The sequence below is a fragment of the Dipteris shenzhenensis genome, chromosome 9, assembly GCF_047967505.1.
Source record: "Dipteris shenzhenensis isolate YYH24624 ecotype China chromosome 9, Dip_SZ_1.0, whole genome shotgun sequence".
NCBI lineage: Eukaryota > Viridiplantae > Streptophyta > Polypodiopsida > Gleicheniales > Dipteridaceae > Dipteris > Dipteris shenzhenensis.
Window position 1 is genome coordinate 32,575,365 of NC_141604.1, and position 24,887 is coordinate 32,600,251.

Below are 24,887 nucleotides of genomic sequence, written 5' to 3' on the forward strand. Positions count from 1 at the left end.
GTCATATTGGTGTGGTTATTAAAAATTTATAGTTTCAGAAAAATGTTGGTAGTAAAAGATTTGTGCGAACACTACAAATCAACTTATGGGTTCAGAGCTAGGAGAAGTAGTAAACCAATGCCATGTCTAATGATTCAATATCATGTTGAATTTCATAAATTGTCTTCAAGAAGAATACCTAAAGCATCAAATATAATTTACAGTTTCAAACAGACCAAACCATCTGCAGGTTCTGTAAGAAAATAGTACGCAGCGGAAGATAACAACAAAACGCAAGTACACGATGGAAAGCTGGAGAGAATACAAAAGTTCTGATATACCAAACTGCTGATACAACTGATGGTTGGCTGTCCACCCGTGCGCTCTACAGACAGAGCTTCGATGGTGATCTAGACAGATGCTGGACGGAGGACTATGAGCGTGAAGAACTGGTGATCTGATGATAGGGGGTGGCCACTTATATAGTGTAAGTGGTTGACGGTCGGCCCTGTAATAGGCAGTCGGCCTAATAGACAGTCGGCCTGGAAGACCACCGACCCTTCAGAAAACATGCCGGCGGGCAGATGAAGGATCGCGCATAGGTCATACCGTCGGGCCTGGGGCTACCGGCAGCCCCCGGACCCTGCCGCTGGGGGCTTTGCCCCCAGACCCCCACCGGGGGCCTGCGCCCCCCGGACCCCCTGCTATCGGGGGGGCTATCGCCCCCCCGAACCCCCCCTTTTTGCAGACGGGTATCTACTCTTGGCTCCTAAGCCGTCTCATAACCATCTGGTCTACTCTAAGACCCCTTCCAGTGTCTAAACTAGGGATCCCTCCCAATATCCGATACCCATCATGGCTTCTCCTCATATGGGGGCCTTACAACATTGGGTACACAGAATATTGGTGGGTTACATGAGAGGTGGACATTTGAGCTAACTCTAACAGGTTCATCAAGTAAGACATTTCACTCAAAAAAACCATTAATCCAAGATCCTCTTTCTACAACCAATGTTTTTTAGTTTTGTATAGTTATGCAACACTCGAGTTAAAACATTCCAGTGACATGTTCTCCAAATTGTTAAACTGGTAATAGCGTTGAATTTGATACCAGGTGGTACAGGATTGTAAATTTAGTGAATCACAGGACTGTACACAGTTTCTGCATTTGTTCCAAATCAAACGCTTTCTACCATGAAACCGAATTCTTCTCCCAGAAGTTTACAAAAGCAATGATGAAGGTTAATCATATGCCAAAAATACCCTCAAATATCAAGCCTCTGTGCAATTAGATAAATGTCCTTCAAAGAAAGGTAGCAATCTATCCAGTTCGAATGCGCTTAAATTCTGTGTCAGGAACACTTCCATATTCTCCCAAACCTTTCAAAGGCTGTGCTTCCTGGATGCTCACCTGCATACAACCATAGAAATATCAAGAAAATTTAGATACAAAAACCTTTAGTTGTGCAGAACCCAAAGATTCAGGTGATGTATCATGAGATGCAGATAACTTGGCATTCATGTACAAATCTCCAGACATTGATATGTGATGAATTTCTGTTGGTCAGAAGATAATACCTCATCCAAAATATCTACTTCACAAAGTTCGCACACCGATAAAGACAACGGGGTGCATTTAGCACTTTACGTAAAGATTTTGAACAAGCAGCAAACAGTAAACCATACACTGGCTGTCTGGTGAAGATGGTTGGCAAGCATTTTTACAGTTTCATCTGGCACAACAGCATATCTTTCGGAGGGTGGGATCCAGTTTGCAAAAGCTGCAGAAATTTAAGAGCTTTCATCAGAGTGTCACATTTTAGGTCGTCACATTCAGAGAGAAAGTTCCAAGCAGCACCACCATGTGAGTGAATAGAATTTCTCACTCATTCAACAGAAAACCAGCTAGAAGTTTGTTTCTACAAGGATGAATCTTCATGCCGTGCAATAAGCAATTGGGGACACTTATTTTTTCCGATGGAAATCATTTCAAGAAAGACAGAAAACACTGAACCTTTTGCAAGACATGAGTCTTCAGCAAACACTTTCTTTTGCACCCAAATCTAGAGATGGAATATGCATTTTCTGAAAGGGTCTTTTCCACATAGTACTACTTTGAGACCATTCATTCGAGTCAAACCTGCATTTTTTGTTGATTGAGAACTTTCAATTCCTGCACATGCATCACCATCTGCACTCAATGACACTATCATCTTCGGTAGAGCCCTGGTTTTGAAGCAATAGAAAAACCATATATTACCCCTTCAAATTGTTTCAGATAGAATGTGTCTTAGCTGCAAAATTAAGTTCTCATAGAAAATATTGCAAATAAAACTTTCGTAGGCAACGATAGAATGAGCTAAACATTTGTCTGCATTAAAAATTACACACTTTGTTACAAAATACATAGGGATGTCTTGGCTCCTGAAGGGAGATAGCTGCCACTATCAAAAGCATGGACCAAGGGAGCTTCTTGAAGCAATTAGATTCGAATTTTATATTTCTAATGTGATAACAGACCTTGGACTGCTGACAATTCTTCTAATTGAATAGAAAACGTTGAGACTCCTTTCCCTATGGCATTTAGTAGAAACAAATCCTTGGAAGAAGAATGACAAAGTTCCCTTAGAAAAGGAGTAGAAGGAATGAAGTATCAACAATGACACAATGTCCTAAAGAATTATCAACAAAAGAAGCAAACTTTTTATTAGTGTAACAATATGGCTACTAAGGATGGCTATCTTTCCATGCTTTGTAAGGTGATGTCTAAGGCTTTTGTCCTAAATTTCTCGTGTATTTCTAAGCAGTCACAGGATGATTCCAAACTTCTCTAACCCAATGATGAGGAAGAGCACTCACTTCAATATAGAACTCAAACATGTCAAGTTCAAGAGAAGTAAATATAGTATCATGAGCTCTTTTAGGATTGTTGGAGAGAGGAAGAGAGAGAGAGAGAGAGAGGGGTTTACAAGACTAGGAATAGATAAGATAGATAGGTGAAATCAGACCATATGCCATAGCACCTTATTCAATTGTATACTGTGACACCTCAATGTGTGCCACAAAAAACATAGGTTCCTTCAATTTATTGTTGAACATGATCCATTTATGGTCTTGACAAAGCTCATTTTGGGCTTTGTGAGATGACTCTTGGAAAGCCATGATTCCTGCATGGATGCCAAATTTGGAAATAAAGCTGGGCTTTCCATGTCTGTGAACTACATTTAATGTGCATCCTTACATTTCAAGGGCATTCCAAGTGGCCATGACCAGAACATTTGCACTCAAGGCACCATGAAACACCTCGTACTTGAGCCTGTTAGAACATGAAGTCAATTTGAGTGTGTTTTAGTGTGTTCTACTAGGAGTTCTAGTAGAGTCTTATGTGTGAGTGCCACGTGTCATATTGGGAGATATCCCATATACACTTTGGTATTCTAGTGTGTGTCCTATCCTATATAAGATTGTACTTGTGTGTCACATCTACACACATTAAGGAGTCTACATCAAGCTTTATCAATGTGAGTCTTTCCATTTTGGTCTATTGCTCATTTCCATTTCCTTTCACTTTCATTATGTTTCCATTTGATTATTATCTTCTCTCTCCCTAGCCTACCCTCCTTCTCTCCTTATCCCTCTCCACCATGTTCCTTCATGTGGTATCAGAGCCATCCTTCCTCCTCCCTTTCTTACTTCCTCCATCCTTCTCCTAGTCCTTTCCCTCTTGGTCCTTGCTCTTCCAAGGGATTGAGGTGAGGGAGGTCAAGAAAGAGGAGCTACTCTCCCTCTTTCCCCTTGAAAGGCAGTCGTTCTTCCTTCACCCTTGGCATCTCCATGAGCTGCTAATCTACATCGACTTTGGAGCTATTTTCGTGGAGTTGATTTATGGAGCTGCTACATGATTTGCAATGGATTTTTGCTGTGACCATCGGCCTTGATTTTGCTGCAGATTTGTGCTTAGATTTGGAGCAACTTGGTCACCATTCTTGTGGGCATTAGTCCTCATCTTCGTAGAGGAAAAGACAGCTAGTTTTTTGCTCAAAAGCAGCCCGTTTTTTGCTCAAAGACAGCTTGTTTTTGCTATTTTGGGGGCGTTTTTGTGAAGGAAATAGTTGCTTACTATTGTGGAGACGTTTCTACTACTAGTCGCCCTAAAAACGACCTCATTTGGAGCCCTTTTTTGAAGAAACAACCTACTTAAAGAGTGCTACTATTCACGCCTCAAGAATGCCGCCATATGCCTGTAAGAGATTACAAAGATATGGTGTTGTAGGCATAAAGTCAACCCTATGGTTGACCAGTAGTACTTGGGTACTATATATACCAAGTGCTTGTATTGTTTCATTTGAACATTTCTCTTGGAGCTTTCGTGTGTGTGCACTCTTGCTCACTTGTGTTCACAACCTGTCTCTACTTTGTTCCTACATTTGGTATCAGAGCGCTTCCGTCTCTAGAGCCCATTCCCGCGCTTGCTTCTAGACTCCCGCAAGATTGGTGCTCATGTGCGCGTTCCTGGTTCTCACATTCAGCTCTCCAGCTTTTGCTTGAGGTAGCTCCAACAATTCAGCGGCTGTTTTTTGAACTTTTGAGGTCCGATTTCGACGTTTTTTTGAAATTTCAGAGCTGCTCGCACACAAACAAATCTGTCCTGCACCATTTCAGGCGGGATTTTTTTTTCCTTTTTTTTTTTCGTCCATACGGATCTGTCCATACAGTTCCGCAACAGTGCCGCACGTCCGTACAACTTGTCAGAACCTGATTTCAAGCCCGTACGACTTGTTAGAAGGCGATTCGAGCAGTTTTTCGGCCGTTTTTCGGGAATTTTTCTCAGATCTGGACCTTTTCCAGCTCCAATCTCTCCCGAATGTGTTCCAACAGCTCCAGGCGTCTCCATACTTCTCTAGGCTCTTCTCTAGATGTGTATTGTGTTCAAAAGTACTCCCGACAGCTTCATTTAGCTCCAAACAGCTCACTTCAGCTCCTTTGTCATCTCCAGCTTGCCCACACAGTCAGTGGACTGTTCTGCAGGTGTTTTGGGCCAAGGTGCATTTTCAATAAGTGTTTTGAGCTGTGTATTTCGTTTCGGGACTGTTTTTGCAACCCATACTCTTGCACTCTCATGTGCATTTGCAGATACTCTGCATTGTTGGGTGCATTTGCAGTTACTTTACAGTTGTGGATGCTTTTGAGCTCTGTTGGATGCATTTGAGCACTCGTGGGTGTGCTCTTTCAGATTTGGGTTGTGCATTTTCAGTTTGGGATTGCACTTTAGATTGCAGCAGAGTGTAGTGATTGGTTGATGCCATTTTTGTAGTGATTGCATTGTGCAGTCAGTGGCATTTCAGAGCAGCCAGTCGTACTTTGCATTTGAAACCAGTATTAGTTTGGGATTTGCAAGCACATTTGCAGCCAGTTGCACTTTTGGGATTTGCAGTTCTTTTTGCAAGCACATTTGAAGCTTGTGGGTATCTCATTTTGCATCATGTTGACTCTTTCAAACAGTTTTGGCAATTTGTCCGAGGGTAACAAGCTGGATGGACCAAACTATGCCTTGTGGTCATTCATGCTTAAGAACATCTTGGTTGGTAAGGGCTTGTGGGATATTGTTAGTGGGGATGAGGTAAGGCTAGCAGCGTCATCTACATCCAGCACAACTTCTTCATGTCAGACTATAGGCAGACAGCAAACTGCTACAGTCCCTCCTGCTAGTCCCATAGCATCGACGGAGGAGCAGAAGAAGTTTGACCACCGCAGTGTCCAAACCATGTTTTTGATTGCCACAAATGTGAAGAGGCACATTATGAAGACTATCAAGTCGTGCAAGGATGCAAAGGCAGCATAGGAAAGATTGGCAAACATGTATCATGTTAAGAATGAGGCAAGAGCCATTGCCTTGACAAATCAGCTCAAGGATCCCGAGATGCAGGAAGGCCATGCCATCACTGATCATATTGCCAGGATCACTGATCTGCGTGGTCACCTCGTAAGTATTGATGAGGAAATAGAAGACAAGAAGCTCGTCTCTATTACTCTCAATAGCTTACCGCCCTCATATGGCACATTCGTCACTTCATTGACCATTGTTCTCAAGGCAGCCCCACTCTCGTTCGATGAGTTAGTTGGGCTTTTGTTGCAGGAAGAGGAGAGATGCTCAAATTTTGCCAAAGCCTCTCGTCAAGGTGAGCAAGCGCTTGCCATGGGTGGAAAGGGCAACAAAAAAAGTTTGAGCCAAAACACAGCCATACAACTCAGCCCAAGGAGGGAAATGCAAGCTGTTCAAGCAAAAATCAAAAAAAGGGCAAATGCAATTATTGCAAGAAGCCAGGGCATTACATCGCAGAGTGTCAGAAAAGGATTGCCAATGAAAAGAAGAGGCAAAGGGACAGCTCTAGCAGTAATTTTGTTGCTCCCACTGAAACTCGTGCTTCATATGCACATGGTGAAGCTCATCTTGCCCAAGGTGATAGAGATTTTGTGTTTGCTGCATTTAATGAGAAGATGGATGCCAGGGGGGATTTGAATGCTGAAAATCAATCAGGGGATGCTTCCCTTGTTGCAAGTGATACATGGTATATCGACAGTGGTGCTACTAAGCACATGACTCCTCGCTAGAAGTGGTTTGAGAGCATCACACCTATTCATGGCAGACAGGTTACGTGTGCCAATGATGCTTCTCAAGACATCATCGGAATTGCGCACATCCCCATTCAGCTTGATAATGGGAAAGTTAAATATATCCAAGATGTTTGGTATGTTCCAGATTTGAGGCAAAATCTGATTTCAGTTTCAAATATTGCCCATGATCAACATATGTTGGTCGAATTTCAAGATAACCAATGCACGATCAAGGATCCAAAGAAAGGTATGAGGTTGTAGCAACAGGCATATATGACAGAGGCTTATACAAGCTTGATGCTCAGCCTTATGAGCAAAAGGTATTGGCTGTAGCAAACACTTCCCAAGCTGATTTATGGCATGCCAAAATGTCCATCACAGGGCATTGTCCTACTTGTACAACAATAATATGACTCAGGGAATGCCAAAATTACAGCAACCAGCAAATGAAGCGTGTGAGGGATGTGCACTTGGAAAATTGTATCGGTTGCCATTCAGTAAACAAGGCAAGAATTGGGTCAAGGCAACCAGAGTGTTGCAGATAGTGCACAGTGATGTATGTGGCCCCATGACTATTCCCATGCATAGAGGAGCAAGGTACTTTGTGACCTTTATAGATGAGTTCTCCAGGTTCACATGGCTTTTTTTCATGAAGGAAAAATCTGAGGTGTTCAATTGGTTTCAGGAGTTCAAAGCTATGGCTGAGAACCAAACCAATTCTAGAATTGGAACACTCAACTTAGATAGAGGGGGAGAGTACATGTCACATGCATTCCAAGGATTTTTGAAGCAGCATGGGATTAAACATCACTTGACATGCCCTTACACATCACAGCAGAATCCACTCCCTGAGAGGAAGAATCGTACTCTCATGGAAATGACGAGATGCATGCTGAAATTCAAGAGAAGACAAAGGTTTTTTGGGGAGAAGCAGTTGTGACAGCCACTTATATTCAGAATAGATGCCCTACCAAATCTTTGGTTCATGTGACTCCATTTGAGGCTTTCTATGGCTTTAAGCCAAAGGTTAGTCATGTCAGAATTTTTGGCTCAGTGGCATATGCTTTGGTTCCAGATGCGCATCAAACAAAGCTTGATGACAAGAGTGTCAAACTCATTTTCGTCGGGTATAGCACTGAAAGCAGGGGATTACCAGGAAGGTAATAATCTGCAGAGATGTTCTCTTTGCTGAGAATGAGTGCATGCAGCCCGCTAGTGCAAACTTGCCACCATACGATGACACCTCTTTGGACATCATCCAGTTTGAGGATGATGAGACGGAGTCTCATGATGCTTCCCCTTCTACTTCTCATAGTTCAGATGGCTTGCCACATGTTGAGGATGGCTCTCCCTCAAATGTTTCAGATTTGCAACCAATTAATGAGAATAGACAGCCTCATGTTTGGAGGCATTATCAACGTCGTGAGGCGACTAAAGATGTTGATGCAGCTCCGAGTGGTACAGCAGAGAAATCTATTCCACATTGGGCAAGGTTGACCATTCAAGATGCTAAGGATCAGCCTACTTTGGGGAAAACCAGGGCCAGCACTCAGAAAAATCAGAAAAAGGTCAATTTTGCTTTGATGACCTCAGTGATGGAAGCTGAAAATGAGCCTCAGAGCTTCAAGGATGCTCAGCATAATCCGGCATGGCAGAAAGCTATGGAAGCTGAGATTAAATCCATTGAGAAGAATGCCACATGGGACTTGGTTGATGCACCCATTGGGAAAAATGTGGTTGGCACGATATGGATTTATAAGGTGAAATACCATTCAGATGGCACAGTTGAGAAATACAAAGCCCGTTTGGTTGCCAAGGGGTATGCACAAGAGGAGGGGATAGATTATGAGGAGACTTTTGCTCCAATGGCCAAGATGACCACCATTCGTTCTATCATCTCTCTTGCTGCATTTTATGGTTGGTCAGTGTACCAGATGGATGTCAAGACCGCTTTACTCAATGGAGATCTTAAAGAGGAGGTCTATGTACATCAGCCCCAAGGTTTTGAGGTGAAGGGACAAGAGCACAAGGTATGCAAGCTCATGAAGGCTCTATATGGGCTGAAGCAAGCACCTCATGCGTGGTATCAGAAGACACATCAGTTTTTGCTGTCCCAAGGCTTTGTAAACACTCATACAAAGCCAAATCTGTATGTTCTGCAGCAAAAATCATAATTGGTCATGGTTGTACTATATGTGGATGACATTATACTCACTGGCAGTGATTTGCAGCAAATTACAGCAGTGCAGTCTGCTTTATGTCACAACTTTGACATGACAGATTTGGGCCTATTGCACTATTGTCTTGGCATTGAGTTTTGGCAGACCCATGATGGGATCTCTATGTCACAGACAAAGTATTCGAAGGGGCTGTTGCAGAAATTTAAAATGGAGAACTGTAAGCCTATGGCTACTCCATTGGAAAAGGGACTCAAGCTGAGTAAGCATGATATTGCTAAAAAGTTTGATGGCACTTTGTACAGGCAGTTGGTTGGCAGTTTGATATATCTATGCTCCACACGGCCTGATATTGCCTATGCCACAGTGCTTTTGAGCCAGTTCATGCATTGTCCCACGATCACACATTGGAATGCAGCAAAGAGGGTTCTCAGATATGTCCATTGCACTCACTCTCTTGGCTTGCATTATGCTTCAGATTGTGATCTAAAGCTGAGTGGTTTCACCAACTCAGATTGGTTAGGGGACATTGACGACAGAGGGTCCACTACTGGCTATTGCTTCTCATTGGGTTCAGCCTGTATCTCATGGCTCAGTAAGAAGCAAGAGCGAGTCTCTCTTTCCTCCAGTGAAGCAGAGTACAAAGCTGCAAATTCAGCCACTAGAGTTAATGTGGTTAAGGAAGCTTTTGCATGACTTGCATCATGCACAGGATGGCAAAGCAAACTCTATCTTCTGTGACAGCCAGAGTTGCATTGCCATAGCCAACAATCCTGTCTTTCATGCTCGCATGAAACACATTGAAAATCATTATCATTATGTACGGGATTTTATTTCTAATGGCTTCATTGATCTCATCTATTGTCCATCTGAGGACAATGTGCCGGATATCTTCACCAAAGCCCTGTCAAGAGATCTTTTCTTATGACATCGACATGGCTTGGGGATCAGAGACATTCTCACAATGTCAAGGGGGGTTGTGAAGTGATTCACAATGACATTGTTTTCATGTACTCCCATAGGTTGCAACATTTAAAGTAGACATGGAGTATTTCAAAGCGGGAATTGTCATTGAAAAGTTTTATTGTAAAAACTTTCAAACTTGGCAAATCAACAAGCTAAGGCTTATGCTTATGAAGGAAGGTGTGTGGAAGGTAGTTAGTGGCAAAGACAATAAACCTGAATTTGTTGAAAAGAAACTTCTAGCGTGGGAAGTTAACTCTCAACGAAAAAGTCTTTCTATCAATGTTTGGGTTTTTTGGATGACGTTATTCATCACTTGGATTTTGATGACACTGCACATGAATTGTGGTACAAGCTAGAGCACTTATTTGACAACAAAATTATCAATTCCAAAGTATTTCTTAGACAGTAATTCTTCATGCTCCATATGAAGCATGAAGCTTCTCTTAATGCTCACTTGAATCATATGGAATCCCTCATCACCCGACTTGCTGCTTTGAAGGCCCCTGTTGGGAAAGATGATCAGGTGGTTGTCCTCCCAAAGATTGCATCTATGATGCATTCTCCCAAGTTCCAGCTTCACTTAAGAATATCGAGCTTGCAAGCTTTGAATATACCGACAAAAGGCAAGGATCATTTAAAAGACACATTGATACCTAGTAGATCCACCTCATCTCTTGCATTAGCTTGAGAAAACGTGCCACTAGAGGAATGTCTGCATTTCTCCATCACTGGTGTTGGAACTGAATGATGCTCGCATGTAGGGCAGAAGCAAATTTTTTGCTTCGCCCTTCGTGCACGCATGCTACGATAGCGGACCTGCAGTAGATGATGAGGACTCCTTACGTGAATTGCCCTCTTTTTGTCAAAGGCACACCTTGTAGGGAGTCCAGCTATTGTGAGTGCGCTTGTGACAAGTGCATCATTCCAAAGGAGCCATAAAAGTAGACTCTCAGTTTCAGAGGGATGGGGATGAGAAATTTGGCTCTCTTTGTTGAAGTGTTGTACTTTGAACTAAGAGTGAGCATTCCGAATCTCTTTGAATGCTTAGCGCATCTTTCAACAAGAAGGAGATGCTTGCGTGGGAGGTCTCTTCACCAAATGCATGTCTTTCAATTCCAGTCTGGTAAATGAAGATTCGAAGCCACTGTGGCGCTATTCAATTTTTGTCTCACATCACTCGAGGACTGAGCCCAACAAGTTATAATATAGATTCTAGCGAGTACTTGAGGATTGAGCTTGACAAGTTGAACATAGAACCTGCATTGAGGATATTCCTTAGTATCGTGATATCATACCAACACTTCGTGTAGCACGGGATATTTCCTTTGATGGAATGGTATTTGATTTCATGTTTTGTCTCTAAGCAAGAGTAATACACATTTGGTTTGACTATTTATCAAAGTCATACTTCCATGAATTTTGGAAAAATTTCCTAGATGAGACAAAACCCAAGTTACAACAAAGATATTCAACTTTTATGCTAAAGATATATGGAGCTATATTCCTATGATCGGCAATATCGGATGTATTTTACAACTCACAAGCGGTAATTGAAGAGAGAGTTTCTCTTGCAATGCTTCTCTCAATCATGAACGAATGCACAAGGATGTCCATGAGGAGCAGACATTATATTCCAAGGGTAAGAAGCCATTCAAACCTTTCAAATGTATGTATTGTAAGAATCTTGGTCATATGTGTGTGGCTCCATGTCGCCTTGTTTTGAAGCTAGGAGGGGGACGTATTGTGGGAGCCATGTATTGGATTTGATAGGGTCTCTTTATCACGCTTGACCCAATTCCAGGATGTTAGTGTATTCCTAGACCTATGCTGAGGTCATGTAGCCATGCTGAGACGTGATCTTTTGAGTCATGTTGAGTCTCAAGCCATGAGAGTTCTTGTATCAAACCTATGAACACGCTCAGCAGACTTTAGCCTCTGAGTTATATGGGATGCACAGATTAGTAGTCAATCATTGTCATGTTCTGTTCTTGGTTCCATTCCAGTAGTCCCTCACCTTTACTTCATGGGGGGGTGTTAGAACATGAAGTCAAGTTGAGTGTGTTTTAGTGTGTTCTACTAGGAGTTCTATATCTTTTATGCTAAAGATATATGGAGCTATATTCCTATGATCGGCAATATCGGATGTATTTTACAACTCACAAGCGGTATTTGAAGAGAGAGTTTCTCTTGCAATGCTTCTCTCAATCATGAACGAATGCACAAGGATGTCCATGAGGAGCAGACATTATATTCCAAGGGTAAGAAGCCATTCAAACCTTTCAAATGTATGTATTGTAAGAATCTTGGTCATATGTGTGTGGCTCCATGTCGCCTTGTTTTGAAGCTAGGAGGGGGACGTATTGTGGGAGCCATGTATTGGATTTGATAGGGTCTCTTTATCACGCTTGACCCAATTCCAGGATGTTAGTGTATTCCTAGACCTATGCTGAGGTCATGTAGCCATGCTGAGACGTGATCTTTTGAGTCATGTTGAGTCTCAAGCCATGAGAGTTCTTGTATCAAACCTATGAACACGCTCAGCAGACTTTAGCCTCTGAGTTATATGGGATGCACAGATTAGTAGTCAATCATTGTCATGTTCTGTTCTTGGTTCCATTCCAGTAGTCCCTCACCTTTACTTCATGGGGGGGTGTTAGAACATGAAGTCAAGTTGAGTGTGTTTTAGTGTGTTCTACTAGGAGTTCTATATCTTTTATGCTAAAGATATATGGAGCTATATTCCTATGATCGGCAATATCGGATGTATTTTACAACTCACAAGCGGTATTTGAAGAGAGAGTTTCTCTTGCAATGCTTCTCTCAATCATGAACGAATGCACAAGGATGTCCATGAGGAGCAGACATTATATTCCAAGGGTAAGAAGCCATTCAAACCTTTCAAATGTATGTATTGTAAGAATCTTGGTCATATGTGTGTGGCTCCATGTCGCCTTGTTTTGAAGCTAGGAGGGGGACGTATTGTGGGAGCCATGTATTGGATTTGATAGGGTCTCTTTATCACGCTTGACCCAATTCCAGGATGTTAGTGTATTCCTAGACCTATGCTGAGGTCATGTAGCCATGCTGAGACGTGATCTTTTGAGTCATGTTGAGTCTCAAGCCATGAGAGTTCTTGTATCAAACCTATGAACACGCTCAGCAGACTTTAGCCTCTGAGTTATATGGGATGCACAGATTAGTAGTCAATCATTGTCATGTTCTGTTCTTGGTTCCATTCCAGTAGTCCCTCACCTTTACTTCATGGGGGGGTGTTAGAACATGAAGTCAAGTTGAGTGTGTTTTAGTGTGTTCTACTAGGAGTTCTATATCTTTTATGCTAAAGATATATGGAGCTATATTCCTATGATCGGCAATATCGGATGTATTTTACAACTCACAAGCGGTATTTGAAGAGAGAGTTTCTCTTGCAATGCTTCTCTCAATCATGAACGAATGCACAAGGATGTCCATGAGGAGCAGACATTATATTCCAAGGGTAAGAAGCCATTCAAACCTTTCAAATGTATGTATTGTAAGAATCTTGGTCATATGTGTGTGGCTCCATGTCGCCTTGTTTTGAAGCTAGGAGGGGGACGTATTGTGGGAGCCATGTATTGGATTTGATAGGGTCTCTTTATCATGCTTGACCCAATTCCAGGATGTTAGTGTATTCCTAGACCTATGCTGAGGTCATGTAGCCATGCTGAGACGTGATCTTTTGAGTCATGTTGAGTCTCAAGCCATGAGAGTTCTTGTATCAAACCTATGAACACGCTCAGCAGACTTTAGCCTCTGAGTTATATGGGATGCACAGATTAGTAGTCAATCATTGTCATGTTCTGTTCTTGGTTCCATTCCAGTAGTCCCTCACCTTTACTTCATGGGGGGGTGTTAGAACATGAAGTCAAGTTGAGTGTGTTTTAGTGTGTTCTACTAGGAGTTCTAGTAGAGTCTTATGTGTGAGTGCCACATGTCATATTAGGAGATATCCCATGATTGTACACATCAAGGAGTCTACATCACGCTTTATCAGTGTGAGTCTTTCCATTTTTGTCTATTGCTCATTTCCATTTCCTTTCACTTACTTGGATGCGTCAATTTTACGAGCAAAAACCTATGAGCAGGTTTATCCGAGCGTGTTTTTCAAGAGATTTTTAAAAATGTTTTTCTTTAGGAAACATGGTTTTTACACTTTTATTTTCACTAGAACTAGATCCCTTTATCATAAAAATATATAGACTAGTCACTCATTCATTTTTACACAACATAATTTTCTTATTTAGAGACATCCCTTTGTACCCCTGTTATTACCTTAAAAAAGTGTTGATTCCTTTAAGAAACATTCCTCATAATCACTCTCAATGTAATAATACTATGCATATATAATTACTTATTAACACATTTATATCATATGGCAATATCTTTTTAGTGTTTTTATAGCATATTTATGGACATGTTTCTAAAGAAGTTTAAATTACTATAAATAAGTATTAACTTGGGCTTATATATCACTCTCATAAAATACATGTAATATTTAATACTATATATGAAAGATTTTCCAAAATATAACTCCATAGATGTGCTCAAATGGGGTGTTCCGATCAATTTGAGTGGTTGAATGACTATATTTGGACATTGGATATGAAAGTTATGTCACTTTTAAAAGTGCTGTCCAAGGTAGTTTCGCCAGCGAAACTACCTTGGAAGACTTGCTTCAAAGGGGTTTCGCTGGCGAAACTACCTAGATGGCTTGCTTCAATGAGTTTTCTTTGAAGAAACTCTTTCATGAAGATAGGTTGAGAGAGGGTTTTCAATGTCACCCCCTATTAAGTAAAAGTTGTAAGAAGGATCATAAGGGAATTTTCATAGAGAAGTCTACTCTACATGTGGGTTTCTTCAAAAGCCATCCCATTATGCTCTCACCATTCCTACAGATTCACCTAAAGATTTTTGTATAAAATAGGCATTGCTATAATACTTTGCATATTTCTAAGTGAAACTATGTTTTCTTCTGATCGATTTTTGCCATATTTATGCATAGTTGGAAGCCTTTTTTTTCCGTCGCTCGGACGCTCGGAAGATTTCGCTCAGAAAATGCTCGTCCCCCACTTTCAGTATGTTTCCATTTGAGTATTATCTCCTCTCTCCCTAGCCTACTCTCCCTAGTCTCTGATTATGTTTTCATTTGAGTATTATGTTTCCTTTCACTTTCATTATGTTTCCGTTTGAGTATTATGTTTCCTTTCACTTTCATTATGTTTCCATTTGACTATTATCTTCTCTCTCCCTAGCACACTCTCTTTCTCTCTCCCTCTCCCTCTCCACCATGTTCCGTTAGAGCCTCAAAAGATGAAACTTTCTTAGCTTTGTCAGAAATGTTTGGCATAAGCTCACTTTACCACTAAAGAGTGAAAAGGATGTACATAGAGGAGAACACGTCCCAAATCTATAAACAAATACAAAGAATTAGTTCTTCCAAAGACATAAGCCAGTCAGCAGTCTCAATCCCATTTCTCAGTACAACACTACATGGTGAGATCATATCACAAGCCTCTCTTCTCTCCTCAGCTCAATGCCAATCCCTCTACCCTCCATCCTCACCTTCCTCCTCGCCAGTTGTATCCATTGGTGATGGCTTATAATTTCTTCTATCGGCGGAATTTCTCCTCTTTGCTCTCATTGGTTCTCCTCCTATCTCCTGTAACCATTCTACCGCTCAATCTTGTAATGACTTTGGATATCCAACTACACCGATGTCCCATCATCCTCTTAATCTCCGGTGGCATCATAATTACTCCATGTGCACCTCTATGATGTACTCTAAACTGGTGGCTCGTCCTAGTGGCCTTCGGGTTAGATCACCTTGGATGCGATATTGTCTGTCATCATCTCTAGCTATTCCGATGACCTCGTGCTTGATTGATCAATTAGTGGGGTCACCTAGCCATGCCAATATATTGAAGTTAACATGGTAGCATAGGTCACATGTCATCTCTTATACATGGTCTCTTTTGGTCAAAGACCTTTGTTCATACCTTGTACAAGGTCTCTTATGATCAAGTTCTTCAGGTCATGCTTATACCAATGGATGACCTTTAAAATCCCCTATAACACTGAGTGTAAAATCAAATAATGGAAGGCAAAAATTAGCAATCACACACTTAGCACTGTTGCTCCTTCCCCGCCACCTTCTACTTGTTGTTGTCCCTCCCCCCCCCCCCCCCTTGTTCTACCCCTGCCTCCCTCCTCCCCCCTGTGCCTTCCCACCAAATCCTCCTCCACTATCTCCACTCCTCAGCCCCTCCCTTCCTCCTCTGCTACCTTTGCCCTCCCCATGCCTCCCTTTATCCCTTGTTGCCATTGCCCCCCCACTCATCCCTTCCTGCCAACTGTCCATGTCCCCCCATGGACTTCGCTGAGAAATAGAGGACCTAGCAATTGAAGGAGAAAGATGAGAAATAGAGGGAGCACTTCCAACCCAAGCGCCAATTTCAAGGATTTGCCTCGGCCAACCATGACCACTTTGCTTGCATATTATACATGGAAATTATGAGACTAATTAAACTCAGAAAACAGTCAGCCTCAGAATACTATGAACCCACAGCCCACACTCCTAAGCTTCCATCAAGAACAACAGCTCATAATTCCTGAAAGCTGCAACAGCGCCTCCTCTCCCTCTCTATCAGTATTCAGAAATCTCCCACGATCAAATCAACATAAGATCACAACCATGTCAAATAGGCTTTCGATTCCTTTAGGATAGCTTCTCTTCCCTCACAAAGTAGAAGATCAGTGATTGACGAACATCTGCAGCAAGCATCAATTGCCTAGCTCCTTTAGGACAACCATCATCGATGAAGGTCACGATCCATTGCGCCTTAGCCTACAATTCCTTGGTCCCTCTATCTCTTTGCATACGGAGTTCATGGAGTCTCTGTCGCCCAAAATCCTTCAGCTAGCAGACAACGATACACGGCTATGCCTTAAGCTGTGCTAATCCATAGATCATCACCAACTACACACAAACCCAACAGAAGACACTTCCAGCAATAGCCCTGCTGCCTTCATTTCTCACGGAGAGACTAGCTCACACTTATAGCGTCACCCGCACAGCCACATAGCTTCCTCAATCAGAAAAAAACAGAGCCCTTCCATATGATCTCAGCCAGACCACGATTCTCTGCATCAGCTCTAACGTGCAAACAACGATTGTCCTACCTACGTAGTAGCTATGCTCAGCCAACGAACAATAGCTCGTAATCTCTGGAGATCCCCAGCGCCAAGGTCTTCTCAGCGCACACACCCTCTTTCATCTACGAGAGCCCCTTCATATTTCGTCGTTCAGCCTCCTCTTCTCGGAGCCCCCCTTGCATCGTAGATCCTTCCAGCGTAAAACCGAATCAGCTCTCAGCCGCCATCTCCACGTAGCTCCAGCTCACAGCCTAGAAGCTCCCCTTCATCCATCACGTAGCCACCTTTGCATGAGCAGGATGCCTTCCCAATCAGTCCAGCCACCTCAGCCTAATTTGCCACCTCATCAATGACATTTTACCACTCTCAAGACATTTCCCCCAAATCACATTAAATGCACATTTTGGACCTTTAGTCACACAATTCCCACACACAATAGCATGCACATTAAAGCTTGCATGCAACCCCGTACACACACATGAAAAGCCCTTTGACATGGACACCATAACATATCAAATTCCTGTAACATGCAAGTGCACAGTGACTCAGGAAAATATAAAAAAACTCTTCATGACTTGACTTTACATGACCCCAAAAACATTTCGCTTGATCACACACTGGACACCCTTGCTCTGGAAGTCTGGTACAACCACATTGCATTTCATCATTTCCCATGAAGTCCCTGCAAAACACACTTTATTGTCTCAAAAAAAACTATACATCAGTCCATCATGCTTGTGAAAGAAAAATCCACAAATGCCAAAAGCCCACACCTACCCTAGATGTGTACAGCTATGTGCCTACCCATAGCTATACACAGTGCTCAAAAACTTGATACAGGTTTTATCCTATCATTTTGCCCACCCCCAGTCTTTAGACATTTATGTCTTGCAGATAGGTGTATATAAGATTTGCATTTCTTTAGAGATATCCTCATCCATGAGGTCTTCCGGCTTGTCTGGTTTCATCACAGTAGGTCCACAGCTGCCTATACTCATGATCCTATGAAAGTATTTCTTTAGTCTGAAGCCATTGACTCTATTCTTATGCTGCTGACCATCCAAATCCTCAAGTTGATATGAGCCATTTTTGAATTTCTTCGTCACACGAAAAGGTCCATCCCATTTGGTCACAAATTTCTTCTTGAAGGTAGAAACCAGACTACTGTTGTATCTCAAAACTAGATCACCCTCCCCGATTTTCTTATCCCTGAACTTCCTGTTTGCTCTCTTCTGATTCTCCTCTTGAATTAAAGCATAATGTTCCACCGCCTTTTGTCTGTCTAGTTGTGCTTCCTGCAAATCCAATAACCGGTTCTGGAAAGTAGAATTTGAATCCTCGTTTATCTTCATTAACATCTGTAATGCAGGAATTTCTACTTCCAAGGGTAATAGAGCTTCTTTCCCATAAACAAGATGAAATGGTGAAAACTGGGTGCCTTCTTTTACTGCAACTCTGTAAGCCCATAAAGCCCAGTGCAAAGCAAGATCCCACTCCTTCTCATAGGTTCTCATGATCTTTCCCATGATATTAGTACACACACCATTAAATTTTTCATTCATCCCATTACATTGAGGGTAATAGGGACTTGCATATCTGTGTTTAATCTTCAGCTTACCACATAATAAAGTTCACTCCTGAAACCTGGACCTCTATCAAAAAGCAACTCCAGTGGTACACCAAATCTACAGCAGATATCCTCATACACAAATTTACATACAGATTTTGCATTGACAGCCCGTACTGCTCGTGCTTCAGCCCATCTCGTCAAATAATCCACAGCTGTCAGCATATAACAATTTCCCCTGGCTGTCATGGGTAGAGGACCGATGGCATCTATTCCCCATTTCTCAAAAATACTATAAGCAAGCATGATATTTCTGAGTTCTGGATGTAAGATCCTCTTACTCATTTGCTCACACTGTAGGCATGACCTGCACCAATGTCTTATGTCTCTCTGGAGGGATGGCCACACATATCCTTCTGTAAGTATTTTCCTTAGCATGATTTTGAAAGCAAAATGTCCTCCACATACTCCCTCATGATTAGCTTGTAGGATATGAAAAACTTCCTCATGCCAGGGAATTCTTCTGAGCACCAGATCAGCCCCTTTCATGTAAAGAACATCATCTATCAGACAATAAGAAGTACAGCTTTTAATAAATCTGTATTTTCTTTGTTTCGGAACTTCTTCAGGCACTTTACCAGTTAACAGGAAGCTTTCCTCACAAGCTAATGTCTCCCTTCCTTTGTATAAGGGCTCCTGCACTCCTATTGCATCAACATAAGCTGCTGTAATTTCCTGCACAGCATCATGTGCATTTACATTCTTACCTCTTTCAATATGCTGGAGTGTCCAGGCATCCAATTGATTTAACAGTTTCTTCACCGCGCTTATCCATCTCGTCAAATGAACATGCTTAACCTTCAAGACACCTAAAATTTGCTTCACAACCAACAGAGCATCTCCCTTAATCATGAGTCTCTTAATACCCAGACTAATGCATACTTTCAAACCTTCAAAGAGGGCTGCATATTCAGCTTCATGATTACTGCTGGCTTCGAGCTGAATTCCCATTTTCCGAATCTCATTTCCTCCAGGATCATAAATGACAATTCATCCTGTACTTTTATTTGAACTTTTTTTGTAAGATCCATCAAAGTGTAAAACAAATGCATCCTCTAGTACTTTTTCTTCGTTCATGTCAGTGTTCTTTTCCACATCTTCAACTAAAATAGGTCCTTCCTTATAGGTGAGGAGATCAGCCAAGGAAGCTCTGGTAGAGTTCTCAACCAAGAAGGTAAAAGAGTACTCCTGTAACTCTACTATCCATTTAATCATGCTCTTGGAGATGTTTGTACTATTCAACATATGAGGCAGTAGTGAACGTGAGGTGAGAACCACAAAAGGCCTGGACAATAGATAAGACCGAAATCTCCTACAGGCATACAAGAGGCTGCCAGGACCAATTCAGCTGCTGAATACTTTCTCTCTACTTCACTCTTCACCCTACTGGCATAGTAGATTGGCCTCGTATATCTGGAACCCTCTCCCTGTTGCAAAAGAATAGCACCAATAGCATCTGGTCCTACAGACGGATTCACATAAAAAGTCCTGGAATAATATGGTGGCTTTACACTTGAAATATGAGTCAAGGATTCCTTAACTGCCTCAAACACCTCTTCACTCTCTGTCATCCATTTCAGAGGCTCAGATTTTACCACCTGCTGAAGAGGATACAAAATCTGAGATAACATATGAATAAATCTCGACAGATACTTCACCTTCTGGAGAAAGGTATGCAACTGCTTGGTATTCTCAGGAGTGGACAGCATAACTAAAGCTTTTACTTTACCTGGATCCGGCTCAATTCCATTCTCAGATACAATATGCCCCAATATTTTAATGTTGGTCTGAGCTAACTGAGTCTTCTTGGGATTTAATTGACCACCATTATTATCAATCTCATAAAATACCTGATCCAGCTTTCCACAGTGCTCCCTTCTTCCACTGTAGACACAGATGTCATCAATAAACACTTTACAAAATTTATCCAGGAAGGGTGATAAAATCAGATCTGAATTCTCCTGATAGTGCGAGGGGCCGTTGGTAACTCCAAAAGGCATTTTCCTATAACAAAAACAGCCCCAGGGGGTAATGAAAGTAGTCTTGATTTGATCTTCCTGGGCTATGGCTATCTGGAAGTACCCTGAATATCCGTCACACAAGCTGTACATTTCATGACCCGCCACTTTATCAAGAATATCATCCAGAAAAGGTAGAGGATAGTGGTTTCTCTTTGTCACTGCATTCAGAGGTTTGTAATCAACACAGACTCTCCATTTGTCTACACCTTTTGGCACTATGACCACAGGACTTATCCAATCAGAGTGAACTACAAGATAAATTATTCCTGCCTTGAGAAGCTTATCTACCTCTTCCTTCAGCACATCTCTCTGTTCCGGGCTTAATCTCCTTATTTTCTGAAAAACAGGTTTGGCACCTTCCTTCAGCTCAATCCTCAGAGGCTTCCCTTTAAATCCTTGATCTCCTCATAAGAGGTGATAAACAAATTGGGGTATTTCTGCAACATCTTCAAATATTCTTCTTTCTCTTCAACATTGAGATCAGGATTTAATGATTGCTCAATCAACACCTGGGTTGATTCTTGAGAACATTTGGGCTGCATTAAATCCTCGATAACCTCAAACCTATCCACCTCTTCCTCACTGAACCCTGCTGCTCCCTCAAAATCTACCTGTGAATCCTCATCTACCAAATCCACCAATTCTATTGTTCCTTCATCACTTTCTGAAGTCACCGAACTCTCATCCTCACTGCTGTTTCACTTCTCTCTTCCTCTTCACTTGTTGAATCTAAAATTTCAGCCCTGCTTACCATATCGAAATTCAATTTCTTCCCATTCGTATGTACAGAAAAGATTCCTTTCTACCAATTCTGAATTGCACCTACCTTCCTCAACCATGGCCTTCCAAGAATCAAAGGATAAGCTCCCAACCCCGCAGGCATCACATGACAATCCACTCGACATGAAACATTGAATGCCTCAACCTCCAGACCAGGTACTATCCCTAAAGTCTTCACCTTGGAGTGGTTTGCCATTCTGATGCGATAACTAGAGGAGCGGGATATCTTCAGTCCTAATCTTTCCACACAAAGCCTGGGTAATCACACAAATCTGTGCACCTCCATCTATATAGGCCTCTCCAAAACCCTTTCCTTTATGCCAGGCTTCTACAACAGGTAAAAGATCCGGCAACTCTGAGACAAACATCAGCTTAATTGTACCTTTATGAGAGTTCTTCTTTGCTGGATTTACAGCCAGCCTCCATTCTTTTTTAAGCTTTGGGCATAGACCAATCATTTGAGCAAATGTAATGTCTGGTTTCCTCGCTGAAAGATCTTCCACCAAATCATAATCTCCCTGCTCCTTCCCCATGGGATAATCTGCAGTTCTGTACTTCCTTCAGGGCTTCCTACTCTTCTTCTTTTGGTAGGTCATCATCTCCTCAAACTGCTTCCCCTTCTTTGCACTCGGACCAACCTCCTCTTCTCTATCTCTCTTCCCTAATGGCATGACATCTTTAACTTCCTCCAACTCCAACAAGCCAAATGTAACTGCCTTACCTTTCCCTTTCTCTTCTGCAGTGGCTTTACAGATTCCAGAGGTACTAGGCTGACCTGCATCTTTTACTTCTACACTATGATCATTCACCCTATTATTTAACCCTGTTGGCAATGGATAAACATCACCTCTAGCACGAGGAGGCTTATCACAGTGTGTGCTGTAATGTCCCCACTCTCCACAATTAAAGCACTGGACACAAGGTGCAAATGACCCTTGACCTCGTCCTCCCATGCTGCCTCTGCCATAACCACCCGATGATCTACCTCTTCCCCTACCGTTCATCAAGTTCAAACTCAAACTCTTCCTAAGCTCTGACATTTCCTGAATTTCTTCTTTTATATTCTCCTCCTTCTTGACTTCAGGCTTCTGTATTTCTGGCTTCACATGAGAGATAATTTCAGGCACATGCTGAACCATTGGCATCTCCTGCATCATTTGTGACAATCTTATCTGCTTCCTCTCCTTCTCTTTTGCTACCTTGAGAGCATCCTCATAAGTGACCAGCTCTTTACATTCAATCTTTATCCTAATCTCCGGCTTCAGACCAGCAACAACAAACCTATCCTTTTTTATGACTCTGGGAGGAACTTCAGGTAATAAGGCCACCTACCATTTATTCCACAACACAGTGAGCTTACCGACATACTCATCCACTAACTGAGTCGGCTGTTGCTGCAATAAACATAGCTCTCTCCAAATGCCATCAGGATCTCTAACACACATAAACCTGTCCAGGAAAGCTGTCCTCACCTCTGGATAAGTCGGGTTTCTGTGAGCACCCTGATCATCACGCATCCTTGCAGAGAAAGTTTGCAGCCAAGTTCTTGCTTCACCCAACAAACAAAAGGATAGAATCTGAAGAAGGACTTCTGGAGCATTCCTATCTTTAATAAGAGCTGTGAACTCCAAGCACTCTAAAAACCTCTATGGATCTTCATTGGGCAATCCGTGAAATCGAGGAAATTCATAAGCCATCTCTCCTCTTAACTAACTTATCTCAAACACACTTCCAACCAGAAATACCACCCAACCTCTTCTGGGAAGAAAGCAAAAATAATCCCTCTACTGAAGAAAACTTACCCTGCATCTGACTAGCATTCTTCTTCCTAAGAGCAATCACTTTCAAAGCCTTTTGAACCTTAGCACAGAGACGTATCACCCGAAGTTTAACATCAAGGCATCTATCTCTCCTGTGTCCACACCCCCCACATAACTCACAATGAATCACTCTCATGCAAGGCTTTGTCTTCATAGTTTCAATCCCTAACCACACAGAAATTCAAGCAACATTCCTCAGCCAATCTTCTGGGCTTTATTGTCTTGAGTACCCAATCTCAATTCAAAACTCCTCCATCCCCAGCAGGATCGCCAAAAAGATGATAAGAAAAAAAAAAGGAAAGACAACCAGGAATTATGTACTTCACCACGTCAGATAGCTGAGACTTCATAGGGATCAGCTGCAATGTGGGGTCGTAGATGATGAGCTTATGAACCCGGTTTCAGAGCAGGTGTCTTTACATTAGGCCAAACCCCCCACAAAAACTGACTGAACATAGATCACACAGACTCAGAGAGAACCAAAAGACTACACAGCCCAAAACAGACTGAACTTAGAACTGAACTTCCCCCCAAAACTAATAAAACAATCAGCCTCAGAATACTGCAAACCCACAGCCCACACTCCTAAGCTTCCATCAAGAACAACAGCTCATAATTCCTGCAAGCTGCAACAGCGCCTCCTCCTCTCCCTCTCTATCAGTATTCAGAAATCTCCCGCGATCAAATCAACATAAGATCACAACCATGTCAAATAGGCTTTCGATTCCTTTAGGATAGCTTCTCTTCCCTCACAAAGTAGAAGATCAGTGATTGACGAACATCTGCAGCAAGCATCAATTGCCTAGCTCCTTTAGGACAACCATCATCGATAAAGGTCACGATCCATTGCGCCTTAGCGTGCAATTCCTTGGTCCCTCTATCTCTTTGCATACGGAGTTCATGGAGTCTCTGTCGCCCAAAATCCTTCAGCTAGCAGACAACGATACACAGCTATGCCTTAAGCTGTGCTAATCCATAGATCATCACGAACTATGCACAAACCCAACGGAAGACACTTCCAGCAATAGCCCTGCTGCCTTCATTTCTCAAGTAGAGACTAGCTCACATTTATAGCGTCACCCGCACAGCCACATAGCTTCCTCAATCAGAAAAAAACAGAGCCCTTCCATATGATCTCAGCCAGAGACCACGATTCTCTGCATCAGCTCTCACGTGCAAACGACGACTGTCCTACCTACGTAGTAGCTATGCTCAGCAACGAACAATAGCTCATAATCTCTGGAGATCCCCAGCGCCAAGGTCTTCTCAGTGCACACACCCTCTTTCATCTAAACAGCCCCTTCATTTTTTGTCGTTCAGCCTCCTCTTCTCGGAGCCCCCCTTGCATCTTAGATCCTTCCAGCGTAAAACCGAATCAGCTCTCAGCCGCCATCTCCACGTAGCTCCAGCTCACAGCCTAGAAGCTCCCCTTCATCCATCACGTAGCCACCTTTGCATGAGCAGGATGCCTTCCCAATCAGTCCAGCCACCTCAGCCTAATTTGCCACCTCATCAGTGACATTTTACCACTCTCTCAAGACATTTCCCCCAAATCACATTAAATGCACATTTTGGACCTTTAGTCACACAATAGCATGCACATTAAAGCTTGCATGCAACCCCGTACACACACATGAAAAGCCCTTTGACATGGACACCATAACATATCAAATTCCTGTAACATGCAAGTGCACATTGACTCAGGAAAATA

At 42.3% G+C, this 24,887-nt stretch overlaps 1 protein-coding gene across 5 annotated transcripts in view; it reads right to left on the reverse strand.

Moving 5' to 3' along the window:
- Positions 1-978: 978 nt before the first annotated feature.
- LOC147898531 (ultraviolet-B receptor UVR8-like) overlaps positions 979-24,887 on the reverse strand; it is a 145,109-nt gene continuing 121,200 nt past the window's right edge. Inside the window, exons 9-11 of one of the 5 annotated variants that reach the window (XM_087379026.1) lie at positions 2,120-2,152; positions 1,666-1,760; positions 979-1,390 (exon numbers count right to left, since the gene is read on the reverse strand). In XM_087379026.1, coding sequence (XP_087235152.1) covers positions 1,701-1,760; positions 2,120-2,152 — 93 coding nt within the window. In that variant the 3' untranslated portion in view covers positions 979-1,390; positions 1,666-1,700. Of the gene's footprint in view, positions 1,391-1,665; positions 1,761-2,119; positions 2,206-24,887 lie in introns of those variants that run through there. The other 4 variants (XM_087379022.1, XM_087379023.1, XM_087379024.1 and 1 more) reach the window with 4 other exon arrangements.